A 27,324-nucleotide genomic window follows, 5' to 3' on the forward strand; every position below is an offset into this window, starting at 1 on the left:
CCTCTTTTAAACCCCATCTATGATAAAAATGGAAATATGACTAAAGATATGGGAGAATACACTTTGAAAAAAGATGACGTTAAAAAAGTATGTTCTTGGTTGAAAAAGCTAAAGTTTCCAGACGGGTATGCATCAAACATAGGGAGTTGTGTAAACATGAAACTCAACTCTTTTCATAGCTTTAAGAGTCACGACTGTCACGTGTTTATGCAACGCTTGCTTCCGCTTGCTATTAGAGGTTTTGTCTCAAAAGAGACATACGAGGCTGTAACAGAGCTATGCATGTTCTTCCGCGTCTTATGCTCAAGAACATTGCATGTAGAAGATTTGGTTAACATGAAGCACAATATTGTTCAAACAATATGCAAGTTGGAAAAAATATTGCCTCCTAGTTTCTTTGATTCCATGGAGCACTTGGTCATACATCTAGCTAATGAAGCTCTTCTTGGTGGTCCGGTGCAATACAGATGGATGTATCAATACAAGAGGTAATAATACTGTTTTATTTTTATGAAAAAAAATGTTTTTCAGATTTTCGTTAATCATTCTTAACACATTCTCAAAGATTTATAAATGTAGAAAGCTTGGTTTAATGAAAAGAAGAATTAGAAACAAATTAAAGGTTGAGGGTTCAATCGTGAGGGAACACCTAGTTAATGAAATTGCCACATATTGTTCTCTATACTTTGACCCGTCGACTGAGACACGCCATAATAGAGAGGCGCGGAATTTCGCACCACAACATTCTAGTTCTTCGAGTGGAGGCTCTCAATTGAGCGTGTTTGCTGTTCCGTTCAGACGATTATATGAAAAGGGTGGAAAAAAGAGACGCATGAGTAAAGAAGAACTAAAAAAGGCGCACACCTATGTTCTTTTAAATTGTGCAGAAGTTTACCCTTACATCAACAAGTTTGATGAGGTGGCGCCACAATTGTATCCAAACGAGTCAAAATTTCTTCTCAGAGATCACCATTTTGCTGATTGGTTTGAAAACCAAGTAAGTAAAGTCAGTTAAATCATAACGATTGATGTTAGTGCATAGTTAACCAACACGGTGCGTGCAGGCTCTTTATTGTAGGTAATGAATGGCTTAATTGATGGAAGCACTCGACATTTAGAGGTTTTAGCAAGGGAACCATCTATTTATGCCCAGTCTCACAATGGGTACTTTGTAAATACTTATAAGTTCCACACCTAAAAGCATGGTAAAGGACTTGTAACCTCAAACTTCGGTGTATGTGTGAGAGGGGAAACGTATAATGCCAAATAGTCTGACTACTATGGCTTACTGGATGAGGTACTAGAGCTCCAATATGATTGCAATGGGCCTCACAACGTTGTACTATTTAAATGTACATGGTTTGATAATAAACACGGTGTAATAGTTAACAAAAATAAGTTGGTTGATATCAGACACAAGTGCCAATCTCAAAATGATGACAAGTTTATCTTGGCATCACAAGCGGAACAAGTGTTTTACACACCTTACCCTGCCATCACACGTGAAACAAAAGATCTATGGGCGGCTGTCAAGACAAAAACGCGACACATTTATGAAGTCACCGCATCTGAAACCGAAGTCACAAAAAATGGGAACACGGAAGCAGATGATTTCTTTCAGACTGATGAACGGTTTGAGTTATCGAATGATGCAACTATGAGTGATCCCTTAGATCATGATACATTCTATGATGACGATGACGACAACTGTAACATTCCTATTTTTATCATATAAGAATTTCAGATTTAACCACTAATAACTAGTAACTAGTTTATTTTTAATATAAATATTCAACCCAAATAGTTTTTAACACCATTTTATATAGTTGGTTGAAATATTATATTAATTAATTGACCCTAATATGGGTAACCTTTCTAAATAAAATAAAAGTATATAAAAACTTATATTATGAGACGGGTAGATTATGAGTAAGTTGAAAATTAGAAATATGAAGTTCCTAGACGGGCCTAGGAACCGTATCTATATACTATATATAAGCATTTCCTATGTCTAAAATTGTAATTTCCCTTGCATTTTGTAAGACGTGAACTGAACCGTCATAGCTTATTGCCCTAATTTTCATCCACTGCTCCCAAATTTGCCCCCTACTTCAAGATTCTTCGATTTTTCCTTCAGTTTCTTGGAATTACCATCATCTCTTCCACATCCGTTCCGAGTTTTTGTTTGCATTGAAGACCCGTCAGTTACCTCATTCAATACAAGTATACAACGATTGAAGGAGCAATCAGTGATGCTTTCGTCTTTACATTTTCTTTTCCGTTTTCGAATTACCCCTATTTCTTCTCCAGATGTTCTCCCTTCGCATCAACGATTCAAGAAACCCTCTCAACATGTACGTTCCAATCTCTTCTCGTCTGCCAAAGCCATTTGACCCTTATTCTGTCCAGCCCTCTTATTCCCTCAGTTCTTAATAAATTTCTTAATTCCACTTGCTTTATTTGTTTGTTTCTAATTGTTGTGGTTGGATTAGTGTCTATTATAGAGGGTTTAAAGGGTTGATTATGGTTGAGTTTCGTGATTTAGAGATTTATCTTTGGTTACAAATTTTTAGGGTTAATTATTTAAGTAAAGAATTAAGCTTTTTGTAGAACATGGTTGATGCTTTATCTTTTAAGGAATTGGTTCTAATAATGTGTAGATTAAAGTACTATTTGGAGGAATTTTGTGTGTGTCGTAGAATTTTTTTGTTTTAAGGATATCTTTTAGGATTGTTAAATAATCAGTTTGATGGTATAGGCAAAACTTAGGTGATGAACGTTGCAGGTGAATGATAGGCTGTCATGGTTAGTTTCATTAGTTTTATGACTTGAATTTTCAATAAGTTTTTCTGCTCAAACCGATGCTAAACTTGCAAGATTTTTTCATGCTAAACAGGGTCATTCAAGATTCGATTGCTGGAGAAGTAGAAAAGATTTGAATCTAGCGGATTTGTTGCAGATTTAAGATCACTCATTATGTGAGACTTCATATGGCTTAGTTGATGTTTTTCCTGTTGAAGATCGCAAAAGTGTGCTTTGTGAGGTTGTGCTTGTCTTTTTTCTCCATATCAAGTTAAGTCTATATTGTTTGTGTGGCTGAACAAATTGTAATTTGTCTTTACTGAATCTGTGATTCGTGTCTTTGTAGTCGCTCACCGAGATCAACGTGCATGTCGTTGCAGCCCAAAGTAGTGGAGGTCTCTCTGTCTCCCCCTCTATGCGTGTGTGCGTATAGTTTTCAGTAGTGTGCTATCTTATATGCAGATGTAAATTGGTTTACTATACTTTAGTTGGCTGTGGATTATCATGCTGTAAATATGTGCAGTTATCTTAATCACGACTTCATGGCACATCATCTAATACGCCAGCCACACTCTCCGAGTTGCGACGACAACAACACCACAACCTCCGCACCGGTTCTGTTCTCTTGGCCACAAGAATTCCAACGAACTACACCGGTGACAACCGGGCATTGATCAGAGGTAATACTGCTATCTTTGTACTCCTCTTGATTATATTGTTATTAATTCATTGCCTCTCCATATAAACATAGGAACATCATATGGATTCGAAGTGTTGTGTTTTTGAGATAAAGATGCTTGGCTGTTTGTACACTAGCACATCATCCACATGCACATAACTTACTTGGTATCTCTATTCTCGAGTCTACTGTTATAAAATATGATTTTACTTTGAAACAAAGACAGATATTGGTCTCAAACTTAAATAAAAAGGAATTCTGCAACTTTTATATATATATAGAGAGAGATATATATATATATATATTATTATTATTATTATTTCTATTTTTATCATTTAACTCCTGCTCGTGTACAACATATAAATTTGATTTGATTTGCGATATTTTAAAACAATATATTGTTTTATTGTTAATTTAGTTTATACAAATCTATACATTGATAGTTATAAAGTAGGGTGCGAAGATGGTAAAAATGTTAGAATCATTGTTTTTGGAATATATTGGCTTTTAAAAAAAGAGTTAAATGTCATTTTACTCCCTGTGTTTTAAGCCATTTTGCCAGTTTAGTCCGAAGGTTTTATTTTTCGTTGAAGTGAGTTTACTCGGTCACCTGCATTGTAATAGACTATTAGCAGCTGTAGTGATACATTACCATATTATGTTCAGCTGTCTCATTTTGAGAATTTGTTTTGGTTACATGATAGGCGTGTGCTTTTGGCATGCATAATACATACATATATCATGAAAACTGTATACCCCTTAAAAGTTAAGGACATGCAGGTGGGTCATATCTTGAAGGCGTAAGTGTCGAATTGGTTGATTCTGATCTACAATATTTGCATCTGTTACACGTTTAGCTTATTTTTTGTATATTATGTGTTTGCCGTGTTCTAGCTTTACTACAGTCTAAATTAACCCGCTTGAATACATGACTTTAGACTTATATCATAGGAGGTTGAAGTGCTTTGTATTTATTATAAAGAGTGATTACATTAAGGGTTGTTTTGTATCTAATGAAATATGCAAGTATTAATTTGATTGGTGTTTTGAATGATTATATTATTGTAATAGTTTATAATAGTCAATGTGAATATGCATACAAACTGTTAAGTATACATGAAATTTTCCGTTTTATCCACTGTCCACATCTAGAACTTGCAAAAAACAAAAGCACCAACTGAAGACTGGAGCCGAACATGAATGTAAGCTAACTATTATTATATTTATCTGCACCTTCATTTTCCTAATTATGGTTTATAATGGGTGTTAATCCTTAGACTATTTTATCATCTTGTTCATTCGCCAAGGTTTTGATCGAACACGATTGATAAAACAACCGAAACGTGCACAACGGTGTAAATTATTGACTCCGCCGCAACGCGCGGGTTCCCCACTAGTAATAATTAAATTATAAAAATACCTTGTATTTTGAACCTACTCTATTTTTAATGAAACTTAGACCCAAATGTAGACAAAAATATTCTCATTCTAATAACATATTTATTATTTTCTAAAACATTTTATTTTACAAGTTATACGCGCCAAATAAGAAAAGCAGTTAAATTAATTAATATATATATAATAAAATATACTATGTAATCGTTTACAATAATAATAATAATAATAACAACAATACTAATATTTAAAGTTAACAATTTAAATTTTGTTGAAGTATGTGTATATCGAAAAGAATTAAAATAAAATATAAAATAATAAATTAACTCACAATTCAATTACAATTGAATTGGTAAACGTGGCATCATACCAAAAGTTGAGAAGCTAATATTTCATTTGAATGAATGGCATGGAACACGTCTACGTCTACGTGTGTATTCTAAAATGAAAAGGAATCTTTTAAACTTAAGGTGTAAGTCTCAGTTTCAGTATAAATAGAAGAAGTTGACACTTTCACAGTTGCTTCATCTATATTTCCATTTCTAGCGATCTCTCTCTTTAAAAAGGTTCTATATTTTTAATAAATAATAAAACCATGTCTCGTTTTAAGTGTTTTAAACTCCCGATCACCGGTACCCTTTCCGATTGATCTGAGCCTCATAACTTATGTCAGGGCTCTGCCCGACTAAGTTGTTGGAATTCGGTCTCGGGACATCGGGATAAGGTTGAATTAGGGGTACTATACTTAAAAACGAGTACAAAAATATATATTTATAGCTCAGAAGTTATACCCAACATTTATACCAGGAGGTTTTCTAGTTAAACCCTAAAGTTTCAAAGTGGGTCCATTCTCTTTTCTCACTGTTTTATTCTCTTTTTGTGATTTACCCAAAACTATTATTTTTCCATTTTGTAAACAACTCTCATCAAAAGTCATGCCTATTATTTTTACCCAATAGGAAACCCTAGTTGAGACACCCAAATGATTCCGCACAAACCCTAAAATTTTCAGAACAATCAGAGTCAGGATCAGTGCCCCTAAAACTCAGGGGGGATAAACCCTAGTTGACGATTATCTTCATATCTCGCTGTAAAATTCGAATTTCATAAAACCGTCGACTCACACAAGCTAATTGGACACGTGGCTACCCTATGATAGGGTGTGACCCGTCGCGCCACGCGACGCCCCAAGGGGTACCCCTCGCGTCACGCGAGGGGGGTCAAATTCTGTGTATAAATAGAGGGGATTGGCAATCGAATTTTGGCACTTGAACGACGTAAAAAGTCGATTTAGGCACTGAGTTATAGTCCGAATACTTCACAACACACACAGATCTCGAAACGCTGCCACAGTAACAGGGTATTAACTCGATCGCTGCTACGATTCAATGTCCGATCGATCTAAACTATCCGATGAATGTTTAAGTGCTGCTCAAATTGAGTTATCCTTTGTCATTAGTCGTGATTCCGACGGGATGTTTGAGTACCACCCGAACTCGGGGAATACTCTGTCATTCGTTGTGAATCCGATGGATGTTTAAGTGATTGCACTTTGTCATTCGTTGTGAGGGTTTTAATCTCATGAGTAAAAGCTGTATTAGTTACTTACCTAGTTCGTGTGCACTAGGTTACAAGGCTAATCAATAGGCTAAAGCTCTGCCTGTATAAATCTGCAATATATCAAGGCTTATCTGTAGACTAAACTTTGCCCGTATGAATCTGCATGCTTATAATGTGAGTCACTCTTTTTATCAACTATTTTACAATACTCCAAATTGTTTTCCAAAGTTATAATTACAGTGATTAAGTTTATGTAATCACCAAATTACAGCCGGTATGTGGGGTATTGTGCACATTACTACTGTTGTTATCACTTTAGGTGGGCGAACCTAATTAGTGATACCCGTCACCATTGGGGCAGCCAATGGGGGATATGACCACAGTCACCGAAACGAGTCGAGTGACAAATACTGTGGGTAGTTGGTTTGATATCAGAAACATTGTAATCTCTCTTAATACTGTGAATTATAACAAATGCGTCGTTTTCAGTAAACTGAATGATTCACTCAGTATTTCCCGCTGACAAAACCTTTTTAAAACACGTTTCAGGTAATTACAGTAGATTGGAGTAAGAATTGGAACCGGCACTGAAGGACTTCAAGAAGTGGCTTATTTATTTTAATTAAATCAACTTAAGAAATATTGTTTTTGGGTTTATCCCGTATTAAAAGCTACCTTTGTAAAACATGGAATTTATTCCATCTATTTAAATAAAATCCGGTGTTTCTAAACTCTGATATTTTTCCTAACTCACGGTACTGATGAAATTTCCGCTGCAATGTTTTTCAAGATAATCACCGGTACCACTGGACTACTCGCGGCACCCGATTCCGTCCAGGGTGGGTCGGGGGTCGTGACAGTAAAGGTGGTATCAGAGCCACTGCTTTAAGCCTATAAGTGTTGTGATAATAATACTTAAGCTTAAATAAAAGAGTTGGGAGATTGCTATTAAATGGTAGCACATCTGATAGCATTTAGACTTGAACATAAGAAAAGATGCCTTAGTATAATCTAAGCCACTTGTTTAAAAGAATTAGGTGTTGTAATAATACCTAAGTTTAAACGGAGAATTAGGAACTTAATATTATCCGATAGCACTCAGGATGATATTTTTGCCTTAAAATCAGCTTCAAAATAAATTACTTATATAAGTATAATGTGATAAATATTGGTATGTCATAAGAATGACGATTAGCAGGTAATAGCACTTAATTGCTATTTATTCTTGTTTATCGATATTACCTGGTCTAGAATAAAATATGTTATACAAATTTCCTTAATTCTGGATAAAAGCCCTAATAAAAGAGGCACTTTTAAAATCTTGAAAAGATACTATTTATGGGAAATAGAAAATTTCCTCCGGCAAAACTGGGTATAGAGTAGCAGACTCTCCAGCTTGTCCGGATATACTGAGATTACCTCTCCGGTGTGAACCGGATAAGACGGGGTATATAGTATGTCAAACAAGTGACAAGATTTCCCTAAATAAAATCATGACCTAATATCTGACTTGTTTTTGGAAATATGAATCTGTTAAATACATTGACCTTATAGAGGGTATGTATATTACAGCATGTGAAATATATGATTATATAGATATGTATATCTATAAGGAATTCCAAAAACCAAATAGGAATAAAGCACAAGCATATGTGTCTAGATTTCTTTATCAGGAATCTCTTTTCAGATATCAAACATTATTTCGCTTGATCATTTGTCTCGTAACTCGTGCGATAAAATAATACTGGAAACCCATTAAGTTAGGACACCATTAAAAATATAAGAATTTCCAAATGCGTTACCATAAACTATTAACGCAAGTAAGAAGCATATAAAGTTGTGCTAGTGCACAAGAAAACACATCAAACTTAAATTATACTTCCCTAGACATCAAAGTATATCACACACGACTTCCAAGTCAAAACCTTTGGAAAATATAAATTGGGCACAATGACACCAATGCTAATTCCGTCAGTAGAAGAACTAGTAATCAAAAAGAAGCACTTTGCCATATGATCCTATAACCGACAAATCTCGCTAAGGTACGTTGTAACAAGATTTCACAATTATCGGTGTACAGTCTAATCAGAGTCATAATTATTATCACTGCAAAAGGAGTCATATACCTTTGCAAACTTCCCTATTTCATTTTATTCGACATTTCCTAGTAATGTCACTTAACAACAGTTATCACACGAAATTCCAGATAGAAGTTCTTATATTTCTTTCATTAAAATTCTGACTTCTAAAGAGTTGACTTTCGTGTTTCTATTTCCTCTAATAGTCATCATACCATGAGGATTTCTTTCATAGTAGCAAATATTGATCTATTTCATTTCTTGGTAAATCCACACATGCACTATTCATTATGCATGTAATTTATGAAGACGACTGGAGGACTTCATTCCGATTTATTATTTTATCCAAATTTAAATATCATTCAACTTTTTGCACTATGAACCGCATTATTGCAAAATGATAACTCTTTGATATCGAGTCAATAAATTTTGTTAAAACCATTGAGGTAAAGAATTTATATTTTATATATATAAAAATTATATTGAGATATACTTTCATTTAAGTTTATATAGTTATTTATTATTAATAATTTTTATTATTAGTAATAAATTAATAACAGAAGTGTTAGTATTATTATTTTTTTATACTAGAGTTATTATCAAGGGCATGTATTGAATAGCCTAGCCTTAGTTAGGCATGGACTGGCCACCTATGCTTAAACAAGGCAGCACTAACCAATATCCAACCATGATAATAACTAGTTAATGTATATAAATTAAAGTCATCCTACTTATTTAGTAAATGTTAACTATATATAAAAATATTTTACTTTGTACTGTAAGGAGAAGACATATTTTCATAAAACGATACAAGAATTAGAGGGACAAATAAAATTTATTATAATAATTGTCTATCACATGTTTTGTGGTAACTAGGTACCGTAACGCTCTGGCAAGAAAATAACCATATAAGAATAATATAGTAGTCATCAACTACGTTGGGTTAGGAGAACATTATAATATATAAAGAATAGTCCCTGTTTTCACTTATTTACAACATTTGTAAATACATTCACAACGTTATATGGTTTCAAGATAAAAATAAGTAATCACATAGAATCGACCCATTAAGTGATATATATATACAAATTATTTTACAAATACTTTTGTACAATAAATATTTTTACACCTTTATTTATAACTTTCATTTAACGTTATAAATAATAGTGATTTCTTTTACAAAATAATAATACTAAAATACTTTGTAAATGTGATAACTTTATTTCAGTATTTTGTAATCTATATTACATAGTAAATATAAGTTATTTTACATAGTATAGTAAAATACTAAAATAATATTTATTTAAAAGTGGTAACCATTTACGTATAGTAAAAATACGTAACAAATAATCTATATTACATTTGCTTTACAAATATAATATAATGGTTGGTCATGGCAAAACAACTTCGAACTCAAAAACAATGATACAATAACTCTGTTGTCTTTTCGTGTATTTTTGCAATTCACTCATCTCAGCACATTGATTTTCTCATATCATAATTTGACAAATCATTTTCATGCTTTTATTTCATTTTGAACCTGTCAATTCTAAATCTAATCAAGGTAAGCTTTCTTTTGACAAAGAATTTTATTGATTCTAAAAATCCTTCACATTTATTTTAAATATCTATTGATCATATATCTTTTGGCTTGAACATAGTCACTTTGAAACTATATCATTTCATCTCATTCGTTTGTCATCAATTTCTTGAACTAATTCAGTTGAACCATTGAATCTTACTTATCATACAACTCATCTTCACAAAAATTAATATTTTAATTCTGTGTCATCTACCTTGATATTGTTTTTATTGACTAAAATATGACATAAGTTTAAAAGAAATATCGTAACCCAAATCTCGAGGACGAGATTTAAAACAAGGTGGGAAGGATGTAACATTCCTATTTTTATCATATAAGAATTTCAGGTTTAACCACTAATAACTAGTAACTAGTTTATTTTTAATATAAATATTCAACCCAAATAGTTTTTAACACCATTTTATATAGTTGGTTAAAATATTATATTAATTAATTGACCCTAATATGGGTAACCTTTCTAAATAAAATAAAAGTATATAAAAACTTATATTATGAGACGGGTAGATTATGAGTAAGTTGAAAATTAGAAATATGAAGTTCCTAGACGGGCCTAGGAACCGTATAATAATTAAATTATAAAAATACATTGTATTTTGAACCTACTCTATTTTTAATGAAACTTAGACCCAAATGTAGACAAAAATATTCTCATTCTAATAACATATTTATTATTTTCTAAAACATTTTATTTTACAAGTTATACGCGCCAAATAAGTAAAGCAGTTAAATTAATTAATATATATATAATAAAATATACTATGTAACCGTTTACAATAATAATAGTAATAATAATTAAAGTTAACAATTTAAATTTTGTTGAAGTATGTGTATATCGAAAAGAATTAAAATAAAATATAAAATAATAAATTAACTCACAATTCAATTACAATTGAATTGGTAAACGTGGCATCATACCAAAAGTTGAGAAGCTAACATTTCATTTGAATGAATGGCATGGAACGCGTCTACGTCTACGTGTGTATTCTAAAATGAAAAGGAATCTTTTAAACTTAAGGTGTAAGTCTCAGTTTCAGTATAAATAGAAGAAGTTGACACTTTCACAATTGCTTCATCTATATTTCCATTTCTAGCGATCTCTCTCTTTAAAAAGGTTCTATATTTTTAATAAATAATAAAACCATGTCTCGTTTTAAGTGTTTTACACTCCCGATCACCGCTACCCTTTCCGATTGATCTAAGCCTCATAACTTATGTCAGGGCTCTGCCCGACTAAGTTGTTGGAATTCGGTCTCGGGACATCGGGATAAGGTTGAATTAGGGGTACTATACTTAAAAACGAGTACAAAATATATATATTTATAGCTCAGAAGTTATACCCAACATTTATACCAGGAGGTTTTCTAGTTGAACCCTAAAGTTACAAAGTGGGTCCATTCTCTTTTCTCACTGTTTTATTCTCTTTTTGTGATTTACCCAAAACTATTATTTTTCCATTTTGTAAACAACTCTCATCAAAAGTCATGCCTATTATTTTTACCCAATAGGAAACCCTAGTTGAGACACCCAAGTGATTCCGCACAAAGCCTAAAATTTTCAGATCAGAATCAGGATCAGGGCCCCTAAAACTCAGGGGGGGTAAACCCTAGTTGACGATTATCTTCATATCTCGCTGTAAAATTCGAATTTCATAAAACTATCGACTCACACAAGCTAGTTGGACACGTGGCTACCCTATGATAGGGTGTGACCCATCGCGCCACGCGACGCCCCAAGGGGTACCCCTCGCGTCACGCGAGGGGGGTCAAATTCTGTGTATAAATAGAGGGGATTGGCAATCGAATTTTGGCACTTGAACGATGCAAAAAGTCAATTTAGGCACTGAGTTATAGTCCGAATACTTCACAACACACACAGATCTCGAAACGCTGCCACAGTAACAGGGTATTAACTCGATCGCTGCTACGATTCAATGTCCGATCGATCTAAACTATCCGATGAATGTTTAAGTGCTGCTCAAATTGAGTTATACTTTGTCATTAGTCGTGATTCCGACAGGATGTTTGAGTACCACCCGAACTCGGGGAATACTCTGTCATTCGTTGTGAATCCGATGGATGTTTAAGTGATTGCACTTTGTCATTCGTTGTGAGGGTTTTAATCTCGTGAATTATCGTAAAAGCTATATTAGTTACTTACCTAGTTCGTGTGCACTAGGTTACAAGGCTAATCAATAGGCTAAAGCTCTGCCTGTATAAATCTGCAATATATCAAGGTTTATCTGTAGACTAAACTTTGCCCGTATGAATCTGCATGCTTATAATGTGAGTCATTCTCTTCTTATCAACTGTTTTACAATACTCCAAATTGTTTTCCAAAGTTATAATTACAGTGATTAAGTTTATGTAATCACCAAATTACAGCCGATATGTGGGGTATTGTGCACATTACTACTGTTGTTATCAGTTTAGGTGGGCGAACCTAATTAGTGATACGCGTCACCATTGGGGCAGCCAATGGGGGATATGACCACAGTCACCGAAACGAGTCGAGTGACAAATACTGTGGGTAGTTGGTTTGATATCAGAAACATTGTAATCTCTCTTAATACTGTGAATTATAACAAATGCGTCGTTTTCAGTAAACTGAATGATTCACTTAGTATTTCCCGCTGACAAAACCTTTTTAAAACACGTTTCAGGTAATTACAGTAGATTGGAGTAAGAATTGGATCCGGCACTGAAGGACTTCAAGAATTGGCTTATTTATTTTAATTAAATCAACTTAAGAAATATTGTTTTTGGGTTTATCCCGTATTAAAAGCTACCTTTGTAAAACATGGAATTTATTCCATCTATTTAAATAAAATCCGGTGTTTCTAAACTCTGATATTTTTCCTAACTCACGGTCCTGATGAAATTTCCGCTACAATGTTTTTCAAAATAATCATCGGTACCACTGGACTGCTCGCGGCACCCGATTCCGTCCAGGGTGGGTTGGGGGTCGTGACAACAACGACCAGGATGGTGATGGTGATGATGATGATGAAATGGTTTTTTTTTTTATAATTCTTCAGATGATGATGAAATGGTTTTTTCTAATCACTCTTCAGATGAAGAAGAAGATGAACCTGATTTTTAGGAATAGAAGTTGATTGTTGTTGTATACTTATTATTATTTGAGATTTATCATTTGGTATGTACATTGTAAATTATTTCCTATCGTAGGGTTTGTCGATCTTATATTATCTAGCTGGTTTCTGAATCTTATATTATGTATATGATGACTCTTATTTCATTAAAATGCAGGCTGCATACATTATGAATTGTGGTAAAGATAATGTTGCTCATTGTGGTGGTAGTGCTGGCGGTCGCGGTCGTGGTGGTGGTGATGGTGGTGGTTGTGGTCTTCGTGGTGGGAAAATAAAGAAAGTTGTAAGCAGACGCATTGATAGTGACATTGTTGTTGATCTCAATCTTCGTAGAGGTGAAAGTGATGTCGCTAATGTTGCTTCTGGAAAAGGAAGATCTAAAATGTCTGATCCAAAAAATCCCAATAAAAAGACACATGTTGATAAAAGTAGTGTATGGACCCATGGGCCGTATGTGGTGATACGATCTCCAGAAGGTAAAACAATGGCATATCGTAGATTCGGAGCTGGTGGTTGTAGCCAAGTGGATGAGGGTGATCAGATGGCTGATGTAGCTGGGATGTCAGATAACATTGCGCCGCCCATGATGTGTCACGTGATATTGTTAATGATGATAATGATTTCGATGAGGATTTCGGTGATGGTGACAATGGAGATGGTAGTGACGATAGTGACAATGGTGGAGATAGTGATAGTGGCATTGGCGACGAAGGTGTCGACGGAGGTGGCGACGACGGTGGCAACGACGGTGGTGGTAACGACGGTGGTGATGGCGACGGTGGTGATGGTGACGGTAGTGAGAAGGAATTTATAAAAAAGCAACGGAAAGAAGTATGTCTCCAATTTTAAAGTTTTATTTTATATTTTAAAAAATGTATTTCATGTTATAAATAAAGTTATATGGTTATTTCAAAATTGTAGGTTTACAAAGAATAAGGTAAATAGATGTGCAATGGATATATTTGAGCAATGTTATGATAGGGATTGCGTCACATTCAAAAAGGTCCCACATAATGTTAGGATGCGCTTGTTCAACCGCTTTCAGGTAGCTTATCAATTAGTTATTTGTATATGTTTTTGATTATTTCTTTTAATCATGGAATTTTGACTTTTGTTTTTAATTTTACAGACCAAATATAGATGGAATCGGGAAGATGACCAACTAATATATGATACATTTATCAACGTGCTCAAAAAGAAGATTTAGAGACATAATGAGAAATCTGAGACAAAAAATCTAAAAAAAAAAAGGCTACTGATAAGGGGCATAAAAAGCCTGCTGGTAAATACAATTTTACTGTCCAACGTAGATTTCCACCAGATGGGATACCTCTTGAGAAGTGGGAACGAATGTGTAGTGTAAGGAATTTAATAAATTACTTTATATTTTTTTAGATTCTATTTCTCTGTATATATTCTGTGTATATATTTTTTTCCCTTATAGTTCTGGAACACTGAAGAATGGCAAAAAAAGTTTGAAGCCGGGAAAAGCAACCGCAAAAATGACTTATGCATTCATACGGGAGGGTCAATAGGATTTGATGAGCACCGCGCCAACATGGTAAACTAATCATAATTATAAATTTTAGTAACTATTTCTACATTTAGTACATATCATTTACATTACTCCGTTTGATGTAGGAAAAGAAAGAGGGTAAAAAAGTTGGATACATGAAAGTATTCTTCCAGACCCACGCTACAAAGGAGTGCAAAAAGAGGGTATAAGATGGGGAGATCGATGAAAATGACTTTGAAAATTTAGAGTTTGTTACTAAGCGTGCAAAGAATTCATATGTTAGTTATCATTCATTATTTGTTTATAGTTATTGATTCAAGTCTTAGTGTTCAAAGTTTTCATTTCGTAAATTTTAGGTCGTGTACACGCAACAACTTAAAAAAAATGTACCCTGAAGAAACAGAATGTGATGATTTGGCTATTTGGGAGAGTTTGAATCCGAAGCGTAAGGGTGGTAACTTGTTCGGGGTAGGAACTTCTGATCCTCATTTTATGGTGACCGGCACACCATCTTCCACAACTTATGCGTCATATGATGATGCCAGTCAGTCACAAGAGGTATCATCATTATTGTTGTTCTTTTAGATTGACCCGTTAGCCTTCACATATATAACTATATATAAAGTTTTAGGTTTATGATATTTGTTGGCTTGTTGCTTTCATATGGTAGTACAATGCTAAAAGAGTACAATGTGTTAGAAACTTGTTAGACCTTTTTTAGGCTTACACGGACATTGGGTTATGGCATGGGTTAACGCCGATGTATTTAGGAATTTTTGCATTGGAAGAAATCCACTAGTTTGTTTTAAATATAGTCCATAAACAAGCATGCAACTATGGATTCTTTTGATAGGCACCCAAACTCTTTTCCCAATCCCAATTGATTATTGATATTTGTAGATTTGTATATTTGACAGACTGATGGACTTTTATTATTTATGTGTATTCTTAATATAAATTTGTTTATCGAGTGTTAAGGTGGAACAAAACAGATCTGACTTTCATTTTTAGTTTAATTTGTATTGAAGAGCTACCCATTTTATGTGCTTTGGAATGAATAGTGTTAGTGCATGCATCTGTCGACTTCGTCTTGTATCGAGTCTTAGACTAGATAGATTAGATCAGGGCACGTTGTACGAGAAAATAGGAAAGTTTAGTGTGGTTTAAGCTGATTCCGCTTGAAAGTGCACATGGCAGTTTCAAGCGAAATCATAAGATCAGATTCCGCTTGAGTTGTTTGTGGTGATTTCGCTTTAGGGACTAATTCCGCTTGAGCATGTTCAAGCGAAATCAGGTGCCCTATATATAGGTGTTCCGAGCGGAATCTCTAGTTAGTTGTACGTGTGGTCTTGTATAGGATACTGAAGTGCTGCCGGTTTATCTTGTGGATGTATTAGCTGTTAAATCAATCAGAAAGAGTATTAAAGTGATATTCAAGCTGTGTCTAACTTTGTTTCTTAGTTTCCGCCTCTGAAACAAAGTAAAACTCCTCTGAACGACTCATTCGGGTCAGCTACACGATCCTACAAATAGTAAGATTATACAAATTAGACTTGGCTGCCAAATTGCATTTCATCAACTAAAACGTGAATAACTAGGTATAGTGGAATTAATTGTAGTTATTTTTAACTGTAAATTAGGTAAATCTCTTCTATATTTATACTATATTTTTTTATGTTGATGAAATAGTTATATTAATTATATAGTCTAATCCTTTTTGATGTTTTTTGCTAAAAAATCTACATTTTTTGCGCTTTTTTTTTGCTGAATGAACATGTAGTTTTTAGGTCTTTTTTTTGCCGAAAGAACTTGACTTTTTTGACATTTTTTGATGATAAAAACCTGCATTTTTTGGGTTTTTTTTTTCTGAAAAATCCTGTAGATTTTTGGGCTTTTTTTGCTGAACGACCCTTCAATTTTTTATGATAAAAACCTGCATTTTTGGGGGATTTTTTGCTGAAAAAACCCTGCAGTTTTTAGGCCTTTTTTTGCGGAAATAACCTGAACTTTTTTTTTTTACTTTTTTTTGATGATAAAACCCTGCTGTTTTTGGCATTCTTTTCGCTGAATTAAACCTTCAGCTTTTTGCCGATTTTTTGCTCAAAAAACCTTATAAGTAACGTACATGTCGTTAACTGACAACGTACACATCGTTAACCGATTTTTTGCCGATGCTGTGTTTACTGAATAGTTTACCTGTTTTATGGTTATTTACAATAATGCCCTTGCACATGATAATGCCGCTAAATATGTGTTTAATGTTACAATTTGTTTTTTTTTTTTTTTGTTAATATGTATTAATAATGTCCACTTTGATGAATTCTAGCTTAAAAAAGTTCAAGCAGAGTTGGAAAAAGAAAGGGAGACCCGAAAAAATATGGAAGCTCGTTTTGCACAATGGGAACAAGAGCGGGCCGAGCGTGAACGGGAGCGAGCTGCAAATGCAGTATGGCAAAAAAAAAAGATGGAAGAAATGATGAATAGTTCAAGAAAAAAGTAAAGATCGTGTTCATTTTTTAATATGAGAACACGCTTTTCATATTACAAAAGCTCGTTTTCATATTAACTTTCGGTTTGTATTACATTTTGAAATGTTAAAATCGTATTAGTTTTGTAATATGAAAACGCGTTTTTCATTAGAAATTTTTGGTTATTATTACAAAAGCGCGTTTTCATATGAACTTTCGTTTTGTATTACATTTTGAAACGTTAAGATCGTATTAATTTTGTAATATGAAACACACTTTTATTAGGATTTTTGGTATTCATATTTAAATATTGTGTATAGGTTTTTTCTATTTTCTAAAAATTTCCTGCAATTATTTGCAAAAAAAAAAAAAAAAAAAAAAAAAAAAAAAAAACTGATTTTATTAAAAAAAATTGTCGCAAATTTGTCGGAATCTGGTAACTTATCTTATTAAAAAAAATTGTCGCAAATTTGTCGGAATCTGGTAACTTTATTTCTGTAGGAAATTTGTAGGTACCGTGTCGCAAAAAAAAAAATCTAAAATTTGTAGGAAATTTGTCGAAAACAGTTTTTAGAGTTTGTAGGAAATTTGTCAAAAACGTTTTTTTAATTAATTGTTTTCTTAAATTATTATTATTATTAAAAATGACTAAAAATAAAATATTAATAAAGTATTTTAAAAGTGGGATTTGTGACAAATTTGTCGAAAAATGGTAGTAAAGGCTTTAAAAAAAATTGTCAGGGTTTTGTGGAAAATCTTGCGATGGTTGTTATTTGTCGGAAAGTTGTAGCAAATTTTGTGGTAGTTTTGTCGCAAACATACTTTCCGACAAGGATTTTTCACACGGACCTGTTTTGTCACAAATTTGTAAGCTAAGGCCAATTTTCCACAGATTTGCTACAAATATGCTTGTCGTAAATCTGGCTGTTTTCTAGTAGTGTTAGTAAACTCTTCACTCACGGGGCGATTTTCAACAAAATTTCACTAGGGAAGTACCGATAGACTTCTGAGGCTTTGTCCATCTTAAAAGCCCTATGTTTTGTATTGATACATTGAAAAGTTATCTTTAGTTGTTTGGCCCGCCCATGCTGTGCAAATAGTGCTATAGAACTAAAACATGTTTTAACCTCTTAAGGTTTTGTTTCCGTTTGACGGTCCGCAATGGGCTCCCCAAGGAAGAGCTATGTGGCCTCCTTCATGGACATCAAGGTTGGATCCATCGTTGACCCCTTGTGTTCATGCATGTTTTTTTTTGTCTGTGGTTGTGGATGGATATGTAGTCCCACTAGTATGCATCAATTAAGAAAACATAAAAAATATAAAATCACAACACAGTCCCAAAATATTTGGATAAATGAAATACTATGTAGTTTGGTTTTTTACGCAACAAGTAAAAACTGACGAGGTGTAAATAGTATAATTAAGAGCATCTTCAATATGTCTCATCCGGAAGTTTGAATGGATTAAGTAGACAAAAAATTTCGGAACGGCATCGTTGCAACGAGAGCGTTAGTGGCTCATCTAGATATTCGAACGATGCCGATAAGAAGGTGGCAGGCGCACTCTCTCACAAGTCACAACCAACTTAATATTTTTTATATTTAGAAAATATGTTTGGAAAATGATGTAGCATTGGAAGAGAAATGAGTGTATGTGAGTATTTGAAATTAATCTGATGTGACATATAATGTGACGCATTTGAGTTTTCAAACTTTGAAATGTCGAAAATTAGAGATACTCTAATTATAATAACCATTGATTAGGGTAATGAGATAAGTATCTAGCCATAAACACATCAAGAACAATTCACTAGGCCAATGAAATCAATGTCATAAAAAAGAAAAGTAAAGAAAAGCCACTTATTTGTTTGTTACTTAATTTGCTTTTTCATGTACAAGAGGGAGAGAGAGAGAAAGAGATAGCTTAATCTGTTAAGCTATAGAAAGCAATGTTATAAAAAGAAAAGTAAAGAAAAGCCACTTATATGTTTGTCTTAATGACTTTGCTTTTTCATGTATGAGAGAGTCTCCTTTATTAGAGATAAGAGGCTATGTTTGTAGCACAAACACTCTCTTTCAATCCTTTGTTGCAACAAATTAAAATGCAATGTTCAAAAGAAACCATTGTTCGTTTGTTCTACAATGCCTCCAGTTCTTTTCAGCTTCTTTTCCTCTTCTTCTACCTCACCTCCATTTTTCTTTCTAAGTTACTCTTCTTCATTTCTGCCATCCCATTCCTCCCAAGGTACCATTGTCAAAACCCTTGTTGAAATTTGCGTTTATTAGATAGAATATATTATATTATAACATATTTGATCAATAAAAAACAAAACCCTTGTTGAAATTTGTGTTTATCAGATAGAAAATATTAGTTAGCGTTTATTATAACATACATGTACGATGTTTTATTAGGTTTGCTTTGTAATTATTTTTATTGTAAACAGTTGATAAATAATAAATAAATAATACCTTAGGAGGTTTTCATTATTTCAAACAGTTTTTGCTACAAAGTTTTTTCTTTGTGTAGAAACGAAGAAGAATACGAATATGGGACGTTTTCGGAGGAAGGATCGGTAGAGGAGGAGGTAAGCGACACGTATAACTACGATGAGAGTCCGGAAAAAGATCATCTAGTTGCGGATATAATCGGAGACGGTGAAGACCTTTTTTTCCTGCACACTAGTGCAACAAGTTCGGGTCAAAACAGTGTCGTTTTAAGTTCGGGTCAAAACAGTGTCGTTTTCGATGAAGAGACCGTGGACGACATTTTGGAGGCTGCCGTGGTGGAAGAGAAGGAGGACGAGGAAGCGTCGACAAGAAGCGTAGGAAGTAGTGATGATTTGTCTTTCTACAGCGTACCCGAAGCCGAACCCGAAGAAGAGAATCAAGAAAACCGCCGCAAGGAGGAAGAAAAGACGGTACCGGTGGCCGGGGACGGTGGTTCAAGATCATTTAGATATGAAGTGAATACACGCGCCGTCACAACGCGTGCAACATCTGCTTGTACTTCATTTAGATACGCTGGAGACGAACCGTCATTACGTGTCATCAAGAAAATTGCTTTTGTGCTTGATGACGACAAAATTGAAGGTATGTAACGGAATCTGCATCTACTTTGATTCTCCGACATGCTTTAAAAACTTGTATTTTACAACTTTGTGATGCGTTTGGGGAACTTTTAACAGTAAACGAGCAGAGCCCGACCCGAGCTTCACCAGGCTCAAGCTTGACTTGTTTAACTTATAAGAATTCAAACACGAACTCGACTTGTTCGAGCTCTATAAAATTTCTAAAGCTCGGCTCATTTAACTTACTAGAGCAAGAACGAGAGCTTGGCTCGTTTCGATTGCTAAAGCTTGAGCTCCATTCGTGAGTAGATTTTCAAGCTTAAACTCGGTTCGTTTATTATTTATTAATTAATTTATATAAATTTCTATATCTATATACTTTTTTTTCCATCTATAACATATAATTTGTATTATTTATTTATTTTTATCATGTTTTTATATATTATATGATAATTATTAGCATTATTTTTTTCACCTATAACATAAATGTATTATTTAGTTATTTTTATCATAATTTTATATTATATGATTATTATAGTTATAATTATTATTATATAAATATACAAAATACATTAACTAAAAGCGCAATAATACCTTTAATTAGGCTTGTGAGCTAACTCGAGTTTAATAAATGTGTGACGCGTCATGACTTTATATATTATATGGTAATCATTATTATATAAATATACAAAATACATTAACTAAAAACTGTATCAACAATATTTTTAATTAGGCTTTCGAGCAGACTCCAGCTTAACAAATGCGTGTTGGAAATTTGATAATTATTTTGCTTTATTGCAGGAAAATATCGTGAAAGTGGAAAGAAGTTAGAATCAAATATATCACAAGTAGACAAGTTTATGAATAACTTGGAGACGAAGAAACTTGAGCTAGAAGAAAAGAATAAAGAAGAAATATTTGGTGATACGTTGACGGTGGGGTCAACCTCAAAGAGTTCATCGGAATGGCGGAGCTCCATTAACTGTCAGGATCCGGGTTACGACCCGTTTTCTTCTTCGTCAAGAAGAAGCTGCCCAAAATGGGAGTCTTATACAGTGTTTCAAAAATATGATGAAGAAATGTTGTTTTTGGATAGACTTAGTGCACAAAAGCTTCAAGAAACAGGTACATGCTTTAATACTTTTTTTCTGTTTTTTTAGTTAACAAATTCAAATCATAAGAATAATTATTTTGAATGCTTTAATGTTTATTTTGGATATAGTTATAGGAATGGGAAGTTTTAAAGAAAAAAAAATAAGGGGGGGTGGGGGGGGGGGTGGGTGTAGACATAAAATTTTCAAAACTTTTCAATAAAATTTATACTTTGAAGCGAGAAAACAGAAAGAGCCCGGGCCCCCTAGCCCAACTAAATATAGGGGGGGGGGGGAGGGGGGCACAATAGATATAAAATTATCGGAACTTTTTAATAAAATTTATACTTTAAAACGAGAAAATAGAAAGTGCCCGGGCTCCTTTGGCCCTAACTAAAATCCTCTAGTGAGTTACAGCATACATAACTATTTTGTTTTATATATTTTAGATTTTTATATAATCATAAGTGCTTTAATATAAAATTCCGACCAATTTTTTTTAGATTTTCTTATATATTTTTAGCTTTTCTTATATATATACGTGAAAGATATACAAGATAAAGTAGATAGTAGGGTATACCTGTTTTTTCTTTTAAAAAGTGGTCTTTTTACGTGTTTCTCTAATCTTAATCTATAACCTATTTTATTATGTGTTAGTTAAAGATGTTTTAAATATCTTATTTCCAACAATTATAAAGGATTAATTGCTCATGACTTCATATATATGATCATGATCATGATCATAAATTTAAACCTTTTGAACATTTATAAATATAAAAAGGCCATGGATAATCGTGTTTTCCACAAATCTAATGTATGTGATTAAGAAAAAATCCATTACATAATTTAATTTATTGTTCATCAATCTAACCTGACTTATCGTATTTTAGAGTCGTTTAGGTCATCAATGACATGCCCTTCATCAATATCCGAAAGAATCGTTCACAAACTATCTTCCAAAAACAAGAAAACATCATATGTTTATCAAAATTCGTATCACGAATTAGAAGCGGCATATGTAGCACAAATTTGCTTGACGTGGGAAGCACTTAACTGGAACTATAATTTCTTCCATCAGTTAAGTGCTTCTCGTCGAGGTAATGACCCCGGATGTCCCGCCTACATTGCTCAACAATTTCAACAATTTCAAGTGCTCTTACAACGATACATTGAGACCGAGCCATATGAGAATGGCAGGAGACCGGTAGTTTATGCTAGAAAGAGAAGTTTGGCTCCAAAGTTGCTTCAAGTCCCAGAATACCGAGGTAACAATATTACTATGAAAATTATTTCTAGATAGGTTTGAACAGAAAAATCGATTAATCGAATTATAACCGAAAATGAAACGATAAAGACTTGTTATTAATTAAAAATAGCTCATATCTACACATGTCCAAAGTTGGCGATTAACCAAATTAACAAAATATTCTTTTCTAATAACCAAACTATCTTTCTAAATAACTGAATTAACCGAACCGTTTATAACCAAACAAGATTGGTTATGAGTATCTAAAAAGCAAAACATCCGTTGTAGATTCTTAGAATATTCAAATGTTATATTACATTATAAAAAAGTTGATTTCTGTAGATTCTGAGGAGGAGAAGAAAGACGAATATTTGGGATCAAGAATATCATCTTTATCATTCCTTATAATCATGGAAGAAGCAATCAAGACATTCATGAATTTTCTTAGGGCTGACAAAGAGAACCAGTTCCAGATACTTGCAAAAATATTTAGAATCAAGAACCCGAGAATTTCGGTCGACCCGATCCTTCTCCTCATGCTCAAAAAGGTCAACCATAAGGTCAGCGCCTCTAATCACTTTTCTCTAATACACATTATTATTATGGTTAATGTTCATGTACAAGATAAGTTTGAACATAGACTAATTGGAGGAAAAACCTATTGGGATAACCGACTACTCTATTGGTTCACTGGTCAGACTATCTTAAAAACCAAGTAACGTTATAATCAGTTTAAAAATGTAATACATACAAAAAGTAGTTCGAAAAAAAAAGGAGAATTGAAGTGTAGACACTAATAATCTAAACATAAACAAGTTTAAAAATCAATTATTCAAACATGAAATACGTTACAAAAAAAATGGTCAGGTTGGATTAAGATGGAAAACACAAGAACTGACTGGTTCAACTAGTGACGAATAATCGACGAGGTGGTTGGTTCCCGATATAACCGGTCTTGTTTGGTTTTTGAAACATTGGTATAAACACAAGTCAAACAATGAGATTGAGATAAAGAGCAAAATCTACTTTTATAGAGAGATGAAATTCATGTGTAGGACTTTAAATGAATTATATACTTTTTAAGTTTATATTATAGTTTCCCATTCATATTTCTATCACACAAATTTCAAAATAGCATCTTTTTATGTTAGAATTATGGGACCTACGTGATTTGTACCAAAAATTTGCTTTTCACCCTACTCCTTTGATCTAAAATTGAATTGTTGCACTTGGACCAAAAGGTCCAAAATCAATCTTATTATATCTTACAAACGTGTGTTGATTGGAAAAGTGTTATTTTTTTTAAAATAATTCTAAAAAAAAACATGAGTTAACAAGATTGCCAAACTTTAAACACTAGTTTATAACATCTTATGATTATAGTTTTGGTTCTATGCAACTTGAAATATGCAGAAGAAGTTAAAGTTAAAAGATCTACAACGATCGCGCAAGTGTTTTCGCAAAAGGCGATCGAAGCTAGACAATGAAATGGAGTTATTGATGGCACAAATAGACTTAAAAGTGGTGTCAAGAGTTCTGAGAACTACTGATCTAACTGATGAACAATTGCATTGGTGTGAAGACAAGATGACCCGAGTGAAAATCAGTGATGGCAAACTACAAAGAGATTCTTCACCACTTTTCTTTCCAGCACATTAACATGCATGCATGGCCCACCCTCTTGTTGCTTATTGCTTTCATGACTAGATTCTGAATGTGCACATCACCATCCATCATCCCTCTTTGCATGAAACATAAAGATTATAAGGGAATATCCCTTTTTCAACCGTTTTGTAAATAGATTTGGTGAAGGAAAAGAGAAAAGTTGGCTATGCATGCATGTGTCAGAAAGCCACATGCAATGATGGATGGATCATGGATGGATGAATGGATATTTGAAGATGGATGATATGATGGGGCTAGCAAGATTTTGGATTAATCAACTCTTTAATCATGTTTAATGTATTAGCTTAGTGTCATGACTTAATAAGCCAATCAAAACTCTAGGTTTTGTTTGTTATTCAATGACAACAATGGACATGATGAGAAAATAATACTTGAATAAAATGTTTTTTTTTTCTATCATGTCATTTTGCTATCTGAATACAATTGAACGATAAATCTTTTCGAACAAAAAGTATCATTTGATATCGTTTTGGATGATGATATTGATTTGTTTCATGTATTGTTAAAAGAAGACCATATTAGAGCATTAAGGATGCAATGGGCCACGGACACATGCCATACCTTCTTGTCCGCGATGTACGTCCTTTAAAAAACCATCATTTTCTCTATTCAAAAACTCCTTCTGGAACTCTCGTTTTCTGTCATTCTCTCTCTTCCACATATATGAGTATTTGGCAACAAAACCTCTTATTACCGATGCTCTTATAGTAACGCTAAAAAACGTTGCAAAATCGAGTTTTGTAGTAGTGTTTTAGGGATAATAACCAAGATGGGATAAAAATGATATTGGTGGAGGATAGCTTTTTCAGTAGGGTTTATTTATATCTTTATCTTTTGAGAGTGGGGTTTATCCAAGGAGGAGAATTAGGATTTAGGAGGGTGAATCAAAAGTTAAAGGTGGATCTTGAAATAAAAAGGTGGCCATATGATACACGCAAGGGATAAAGAAGGCGTAGACCACAGGAAAAGTAGTTCTATAAATAAATAGAATCTAAGGGCACTAAGCTTCATTGTATTTTGTGCTTTACAATTAACAAAATTAGCTTCACCTTATTATTATATGATTAAAAAAAAAAAAAAAAAACCTTTAGGGTATATACCTTTCTAGTATGTGTGTATACGTGTGTCTGAGGGAGTTCCGATTAGGATCAACATTATTCTGAAGACTAGTGAGAAATGTTCACTAATTTTAAAATAACTTAAACATATTAGCCGAAGATATGCAAACATCCATACACATACTTTAAGGCATCTTTGGTTATAGTGTTGCAAGTCATATATATTACAAGGGTTCTTATTGGTCTTTCATACTATTGTGTTTTCATTTAGATAGATACTAGAAAGGGTATATATTAGCTATGGTTTTATTGTAATACTAGTATTTAATCCCCGCTTTGCATGGTGATAAAACTGTGCTAAGCAGTAAGCAAGCAAAAATTAAACCGATAAAAAATCTTAAACAAAAAACACGAACGCCATGTGACGATGAAGACAAACACGAACTTATATCGCATATGACATAAAGCGTAAACAAGATTGAATTTATATTGAAACTTATTGTAAAGTCGAGTGGGTCAAAGTGATATATATTTAAGTACTTTTTTCGGTACATTAGAAAGTGGGGGTAAAACCTGTGTTGTGAGTGGGGGTATAAGCAAGCGGCGACCAAAACTGATAAAATCATAAAACTAAAACACGACAGAAACGACTCAGATTAGAAAAAGAAAACCTATTCGAAAAAAAATGAGATTACAACAAAAAATACCTGAAATCGCGGACCAATAAGTCTGTTATACGTTGCCGTCCATGTTAGCACCACCATATCCTACCACATTTGTTATAATATAGTAATGCAAATATTTTATTAAATACCACATTTGTTATAATATATAGTAATGCAAATATTTATTAAATAGTCAAATACTGGAACATTATTATGTCAAAAATATTCATATATCTATCTACTATAATAAAAGAAACCAACTTTTGTACACATGACATTCATTGAAGGTATCCTTAAATATATATACTTATCTTATATTAACTAAATAAATAATAAATTAATATTAAATTTTATCATACTTTAATAAAATATTATCCTCAAATCTATATTGTTAATATAATATATTTTTAAAACAAATACCTCTCTTTGCTACTTATCTTATATTAAATATATAAATAATAAATTAATATTAAATGTTATCCTAATTTATTAAAAATATAACTTTTTTATTATTTGGTATACAAAATTATATTTATTCAACTCGTGTAAAACGCGAGGTTTTTAAAATTTAACTTTTTTTATTATTTACTCTATAAAGTTACATTTATATAACCCGTGTAATAAATAAAGTTTTTAAAGATATAACTTTTTATCATTTGCTATGTAAAATTATATTTATTCAACACGTGTAATACACGAGGTTTTAAGGATATAGTTTTTATTATTATTTGGTAGATTTTTCAACCCGACTATACACTGGTTTTTTAAAGATACGACGTTTTTAGTATTTAATATACAAAATTACATTTATTTAATCTGTGTAATACACATGGTTTTTAAAGATATAACTCTTTTTAAATCTATTCAACACGTGTAATATACGGGTTTTTAAGGATGTAATTTTTTATCATTTGGTAGATTTATTCAACCCGATTATATACGGGTTTTTTAAAGATACGACGTTTTTAGTATTTAGTATACAAAATTACATTTATTTAATCTGTGTACTATACATGGTTTTTAAAGATATCACTTTTTTTATTATTTTATATATAAAATTACATTTATTTAATCCGTACAATATACGAGTTTCATAAAGATATAACTTTTTATTATTTAATATATAAAATTACATTTATTAAACCCGTGTAATACACGGGGTTCTAACCTAGTTTAACATATAAGATTCTCTAACGAACCCTGTTGATGCACTTATGTCTGTACTTTGTCTGTATTCGGTCGCAATGTAAACGATGTCCGTGTTAGTGTTGTAAGTTGACCAAGTCAACCGTCCTCCTGGT

The 27,324-nt window shown here is 32.9% G+C and overlaps 2 protein-coding genes and 1 long non-coding RNA gene across 3 annotated transcripts; all 3 read left to right on the forward strand.

The window, feature by feature from the left end:
- The first annotated feature begins 2,021 nt into the window (after positions 1-2,021).
- LOC110917075 lies at positions 2,022-4,475 on the forward strand. Its single transcript, XR_004884282.1, has 4 exons — positions 2,022-2,354; positions 2,897-3,043; positions 3,149-3,197; positions 3,326-4,475. It is a non-coding gene; the product is annotated as an uncharacterized LOC110917075 (long non-coding RNA).
- A 10,131-nt stretch (positions 4,476-14,606) lies between these two features.
- Positions 14,607-17,369, forward strand: LOC110918203. Its single transcript, XM_035985760.1, has 4 exons — positions 14,607-14,787; positions 14,868-15,020; positions 15,099-15,300; positions 17,069-17,369. Coding segments are annotated over exons 2-4 (378 nt in total). The 5' UTR covers positions 14,607-14,787; positions 14,868-15,018; the 3' UTR covers positions 17,243-17,369.
- A 1,841-nt stretch (positions 17,370-19,210) lies between these two features.
- Positions 19,211-24,699, forward strand: LOC110915715. The gene is made up of 6 exons (XM_022160450.2): positions 19,211-19,454; positions 19,737-20,299; positions 21,079-21,402; positions 22,259-22,633; positions 22,957-23,174; positions 24,028-24,699. Exons 1-6 carry the CDS (start codon positions 19,261-19,263, stop codon positions 24,271-24,273), a joined length of 1,920 nt encoding a protein of 639 aa, XP_022016142.1. The 5' UTR covers positions 19,211-19,260; the 3' UTR covers positions 24,274-24,699.
- Positions 24,700-27,324: the final 2,625 nt, after the last annotated feature.

The sequence above is a fragment of the Helianthus annuus genome, chromosome 16 (genome assembly GCF_002127325.2).
Source record: "Helianthus annuus cultivar XRQ/B chromosome 16, HanXRQr2.0-SUNRISE, whole genome shotgun sequence".
Lineage (NCBI taxonomy): Eukaryota > Viridiplantae > Streptophyta > Magnoliopsida > Asterales > Asteraceae > Helianthus > Helianthus annuus.